Source organism: Lepidothrix coronata, unplaced genomic scaffold (genome assembly GCF_001604755.1).
Source record: "Lepidothrix coronata isolate B3197 unplaced genomic scaffold, Lepidothrix_coronata-1.0 Scaffold119, whole genome shotgun sequence".
NCBI lineage: Eukaryota > Metazoa > Chordata > Aves > Passeriformes > Pipridae > Lepidothrix > Lepidothrix coronata.
The window spans coordinates 1,343,088-1,349,349 of record NW_016690299.1 but is presented as its reverse complement, the minus strand read 5'-3'; the positions used below and the strand labels follow the sequence as shown (position 1 = coordinate 1,349,349).

Below are 6,262 nucleotides of genomic sequence, written 5' to 3'. Positions count from 1 at the left end.
CCCCCCCAGCTCTCCCAGCCTGGCTCCATAGCAGAGGGGCTCCAGCCCTTGGAGCAGCTCCATGGCTTCCTCTGGACTTGCTCCACCACCTCCATGTCCTTCTGCTGTTGGACCACAGAGCTTTAAACAGGTTTTTTTTTAAAGTCTCTTTATCAACTTGAATATCAATTAGCAACAATTCACCCAGCCATGGAAACCAGAGCTCTGCAGAGCTTCCACCAGGGATCAGGTGGCTTTAAAAGCAGGGAATTTGGGAGTTTCAGACGATCCAGAAAACATCTTTTTAATGTTTTTAACATTTTTTTTAATACTTTTAATGCTTTTTATCCCTTTCAACTCTCACAAAGCTCAGCCTCGTGCAAGAGCCCAGTGAAACCTTTGCCTGGCCCTGCCCAACCTGGATCAGTGAGATCTCCAAAAGAACTGGGAGCATCATTTTGCCTCCTATTGGTCAGCGCTGCTCCTTTTTGCTTTGTGCTGCAGCTGCCGGGATTTTTCCAGCACTTAGGATGGAAAAATATTCCACTTGGTTCTGCAGTGCGAATTTTCCATGAATTGACCATTATGAAATGCTTTTGGCAGAGGACTCTGCTGCAGTTGGATTCCCAGCCTGGAATGCTTTGAGGTTTTCCTTCTGCTCTTATCCAAATCCATCCCCTGGCAGAGCCCAGTGCCTGCTTCTCCCTGCCAGTGCTGGATCAGCTGGAAAAGGACTTGGGAGAAGGGATGGAGGGACAGGACACAGGGAATGGCTTCCCACTGCCAGAGGGCAGGGAGAGATGGGAGATTGGGAAGGAATTCTTTGCTCCAAGGGTAGTGAGGCCCTTGCACAGCTTGTCCAGAGAGGTTGTGAACTCCTCATGCCTGGAATTTTCCAAGGTCGGGTTGGACAGGCCTTGGAGCGAGGAGGGAAAGGAAAAATGCCCAGACTGGATGAGAGAAAGGCTGGGAGAGCTGGGGGGGGTTCACCTGGAGAAGAGAAGGCTCCAGGGAGAGCTGAGAGCCCCTTGCAGGGCCTAAAGGGGCTCCAGGAGAGCTGGAGAGGGACTGGGGACAAGGGATGGAGGGACAGGACACAGGGAATGGCTTTGAGCTGGAAAAGGGGAGGTTTAGATGGGATATTTGGAAGGAATTCCTGGCTGGGAGGGTGGGGAGGGGCTGGAATAGAATTCCCAGAGAAGCTGTGGCTGCCCCTGGATCCCTGGAAGCGTCCAAGGCCAGGTTGGAGCAACCTGGGCTGGTGGAAGGTTTCCCAAAGTAGACCCCAAAATAGATACAAAAAAAAAAAAAAAGGGCCTTACATGCCATTTTTCCCACTTTTTCCTCATCATTCTTTGCTCCTGATCCCTGGACTTGGTGATGCCTACCTGGAAATCCTTCCTGTGGGAAACCTTCTCTTCCCATCCAAATCCCGGGTAAAAATGTTTTGCCCTAAAAATCGCCGCCGGTTCACCCGCTCCTTTTTATTTCCTCCTGCAGGAGTAGAAGGCATAACCCCCCCCTTTCCAAATGCTGCTGGGATTTCAAATAACCTTTAAACCAACACTGAGATCTCATTAGGAAATGCCAACCTCATTTGGAGCGCCGGTTCCACAGTTTGCTCCCGTGACATTAAATTAAATGTTTCGTCGGGTAGGACGAGGGTAACATTTACTTAAAATCTGTGCCCCCATTACGAGGTATCATTGCTTCAATTATTGCAAATTCTGGAACATGTTTTGCTTCTAATTAATCAAGAGGCTTCGCTCTTGTTATGCAAATCCGAGTGGAGCAGCTGAAGAGTAATTTTTTAGGTGCAAACTGCTTTTTGCCAGGGGGGTTTGATGAATTCCAAGCTGTTCAGTTTGTTAACAGCGGTTTTCCCTTCATCCCATGGGGCTCACAGTTCTTGGGAAGGGACAAAATCCCAGATTTTCTGAGAGCTGCTGCACTCATGGACACCTCACACAACACCCTGGGGGTGGTTCCAGCAGGGTTGGAGCAAAATGCACGTGATGCTCCCCCCAAAAACCACTGTCCTTGTTTTCAGGGATGAGAGGAAAGGGCCTCAAGTTCCACCAGGAGAGGTTTAGGTTGGATATCAGGGAAATTTCTCCGTGGAAAGGGTTGTTAAGTGTTGGAACAGGCAGTGGTGGAGTCACTGGGAGTGTTCAAAAAACCTGTGGATGTGGCACTTGGGGACAGGGTTTGGTGGTGGTGGGTTGATGGTTGGGCTGGGTGACCTTGGAGGGCCTTTCCAAACAATTCTGGGATTCCATGATTTCCCACCTTTGAAGAGGGACTGGGGTGTGTGGGTTCCCTTTGTCACATGAAGACTGGAGCACCTTGTTCTGCATTCCCCTGGATTGTGGCCTCAAAAAAAGGGGGGAATTGTCCTCTCATTTGTGAGTCACACCAGACTTTGCAAAGCCAGGGTTAAATTTGTGGGTGAGTGATTAAATCAGTCCTACTCAAAACAGTGTTGAAATTTTAGGGGGAAAAAAGGTTCTGAGGTGATTTCAGTCAAGGCTGAGTGGGAATGTGGGAATGTGGTGCTTGGAGATCCCACCTGGAATGCTGCATCCACCTCTGGGGCCCCCATAAATGAAGGAGCTGTTGGAAGGATTCCAGAGGGGGCACAAAGGTGCTCCAAGGGCTGGAGTCCCAGCTTCTCTGGGAATTCTATTCCAGGGCCTCCCCACCCTCCCAGCCAGGAATTCCTTCCCAATATCCCATCGAATTCTTTGGCTGGCCAGTTGGATCACAGGGATTTGTGGCCTGAGGAGGTCCAAGGTGGCAGCAGAGGAAGTGTTTGGGAAGCTGGAGAGCAGGGAATGGTGTCCCACAAACTGATCTGAGGCTCATGAGCAGTTTGGGCTGGAAGAGCTTCCCAGTCTGTGTGGGCACATCATCCAGGAGGGAACGGGAAAATGCCCAGACTGGATGTGGGAACAGCTGGGAGAATTGGGGGGGTTCCCCTGGAGAAGAGAAGGCTCCAGGGAGAGCTGAGAGCCCCTTGCAGGGCCTAAAGGGGCTCCAGGAGAGCTGGAGAGGGACTGGGGACAAGGCATGGAGGGACAGGACACAGGGAATGGCTTCCCAGTGCTAGAGAGCAGGGAGAGATGGGATATTGGGAAGGAATCAGGTGGTCATTCGGAGGTTGGGTGTTTTCAACCAATATTTAGGAAAAATATCTGTCGCTTCCCTGGTTGGGTTTAATTTTCCATCTTTAATATAAACTGTTCCTTCTGACAAAGCTCATCACAACCCCCAGTTAACAGGAGTCTACTCACTCCTGGTGGAGTAAAGCCCAAATTAATTACCTTGGAGCACTCACATTCCAAGGAATCCTTGTTCCTTCCCTCTCTCCATCCTTGAATTCCGCGCCGGGGCTCTCGTTTCCTCGGAGCTGCTGCAGCGGGAATAATTATATGATATCTGTCTTTTAATCAAGAGGAGTGTGTTCTAAAGCCTGTGATGAATTTACCTTGCTGGAAGTTAAATGCCTGTAACTAAAAGAAGGGGAATGTGCATCAAATTGCTGGATTAAATTGTGGCTCTAAAGGGAAAAACAGCTGCGTGCCCATGATCGGTGCGCTGGTGGCTCCTGCCATTAGGATGCAAATCAGGCTGTCTATTTATTTCCAAAAAGCTTCATAATTTCGTCTGAAAGGCATAAAAGAAACAAGTAGTAAAGCTGAAAAAACCAGCTGAAAGCAAAGGAGTAATGGGAGCACAATAAAAATATGATTGGCATTATCCTGAGTGATATCAGAGATGTTATTGTGTCGAAAAAGCATGAGTTGGAAATGCAGCTCCGCTCCAAGGGAGTTTTAAAGGGGGTTTAAAATGAAGTTTAAAATTCTAATGAATTTAGGAGTTTAGGACTCCAAATTAAAACAAGCTCCCAAACTGAATTTTGCTGCAAAATCCCTAAAATTTGTGGTTCTGTTGCCTCTGTTTTGCTCTCGACTTTTGTACGCGTGCGTCTTGTCGGAGACTCAACTAAAGCCTGACTTTATTTTACTTTGTCTTCCTGAAAGAAAATCAGATTAAATTTAAATTCCACTTGAAAACAAGCTCTAAAACTGATTTTTGCTGCAAAATCCCTAAAATCTGTGTTGCCTCTGATCTTGACTTCTATATAATGCAATGCGTGTGCTTCTTGTCATAGACTCAACTAAAGCCTGACTTTATCTTGCTTTGTCTTCCTGAAAGAAAATGAAATTAAATTTAAACTCCACATGAAAACAAGCTCCAAAACTGAATTTTGCTGCAAAATCCCTACAATTTGTGGCTCCTGCAGCTGCGTTGCCTCTGTTTGCTCTTGACTTGTACATAATGCGATACACGATCTTCATGTCATAGACTCAACTAAAGCCTGACTTTATCTTGCTTTATCTTCCTGAGAAATGAAATTTAAAACTCCACATGAAAACACGCTCCAAAACTGAATTTTACTGCAAAATCCCTACAATTTGTGGCTTATGGAGCTGTGTTGCCTCTGTTTGCTCTTGACTTGTATATGACGTGGTGCACGATCTTCCTGTCGTAGACTCAAGTAAAGCCTGACTTTATCTTGCTTTGTCTTCCTGAGAGAAAATGAAATTAAATTTAAACTCCACATGAAATCAAGCTCCAAAACTGAGTTTTGCTGCAAAATCCCTACAATTTGTGGCTCCTGGAGCTGTTTTTCCTCTGTTTTGCTGTTGACTTCTGTATGATGTGACGCACACGCTTCATGTCATAGACTCAACTAAAGCCTGACTTTACCTTGCTTTGTCTTCCTGAAAGAATATCAGATAAAATTTAAACTCCACGTGAAAACAAGCTCCAAAACTGAATTTTACTGCAAAATCCCTACCATTTGTGGCTCCTGGAGCTGTTTTTCCTATTTTGCTGTTGACTTGTATATAACGCGACGCACAATCTTCCTGTCGTAGACTCAACTAAAGTCTGACTTTCTCTTGCTTTTCTTCCTGAGAAATGAAATTTAAAACTCCACATGAAAACAAGCTCCAAAACTGAGTTTTGCTGAAAAATCCCTACAATTTGTGGCTTATGGAGCTGTTTTTCCTCTGTTTTGCTGCTGACTTGTATATAACGCGACGCACAATCTTCCTGTCGTAGACTCAACTAAAGCCTGACTTTCTCTTGCTTTGTCTTCCTGTATCTTCCCAGATTTGGATGATCCCATAGTGACAGTCCACCAGAGCATTGGGGAGGCCAAGGAGCAGTTTTACTATGAGAAAACCGTGTTCCTCAGGTGCGTGGCCAACTCCAACCCGCCGGTGCGGTACAGCTGGCGCCGCGGGCAGGAGGTGCTGCTGCAGGGCTCTGACAAGGGAGTGGAGATCTACGAGCCCTTCTTTACCCAGGTAGGAATCCCAGGAGGCAATTTTGGCCTTTTTTAGGATCTGGAAAGGGATCCATGCCTGATTTGTGGGGATGGGAACGTGGGGGATGCCCTCGAAGTAATGACGTCCCGAGCGAACGCGGCCGGTTGTTGTTAAAAGACTTCCTGATAGAAATGATGGGTTTATTATTTCATAAAACATATTTTTTTCGGTAAAATCGTAAAATAAGAAGTTTTGGAAGGATATCTCTATCTGGGGAGGCCTTTTAAAGTGATTTTTCCTGGCTGCTTTAAACTCTTTGGCAACTCCCCATGGTGGGGTTTTTTATTCTTTTTTTCTGTTTTTCTTATCTTTAAATAGAATTTTTTTGTTCCAGAATTCCACACCTGAAAGGGGAGGTGGCAAAAATGAGAATTAGTGCAGATCCCTGCCTGATGTGTGGGGTGGGATGTGGGGATTTTTTATTGGTTTATTTGTTTTAATTGTTTGTAAAATTGTAAACTAGGAAGTTTCGGGAGGATTTCCCTTTCTGGGGAGGCCTTTTAAAGTGATTTTTCCTGGCTGCTGCAAGCCCAGAGCTCTGAGTTGACCCCTCTTTCCCCATCCTTCCCAATCCGACACGGGCATTCCACACACAAGTTGCTGCCTAAAAAGCTCTTGGTGAAGGCCAGGGGAGGTTTCTATGAAAATTTTTCTTGGGAAGAGTTGGAAAACATTGGAACAGGCTGTCCAGGAAAGTAGTGGAGCCCCTATCCCTGGAAATGCTCCAAAAACCCGTGGATGTTGCACTTGGGAACATGTTTTAGAGGGGTTTAGTTGATGATCTGAAAGGTCTTTTCCACCCTCAACCATTCCAGGATTCCAAACTCTTTGGCAACTCCCCATGGTGGGTTTTTTATTTTTTTTTTTTTTTTTTTTTTTTTTTT

The 6,262-nt window shown here is 46.1% G+C and overlaps 1 protein-coding gene across 1 annotated transcript in view; it reads left to right on the top strand.

Annotated features, from left to right (window-relative positions):
* The window catches only part of MDGA2 (MAM domain containing glycosylphosphatidylinositol anchor 2), a 306,141-nt gene that overhangs the window by 132,073 nt on the left and 167,806 nt on the right, over nt 1-6,262 (top strand). The window contains exon 5 of the mRNA XM_017825436.1: nt 5,161-5,357. Within this exon, the coding sequence (XP_017680925.1) occupies nt 5,161-5,357 (197 nt within the window). The remainder of the gene's footprint in view (nt 1-5,160; nt 5,358-6,262) is intronic.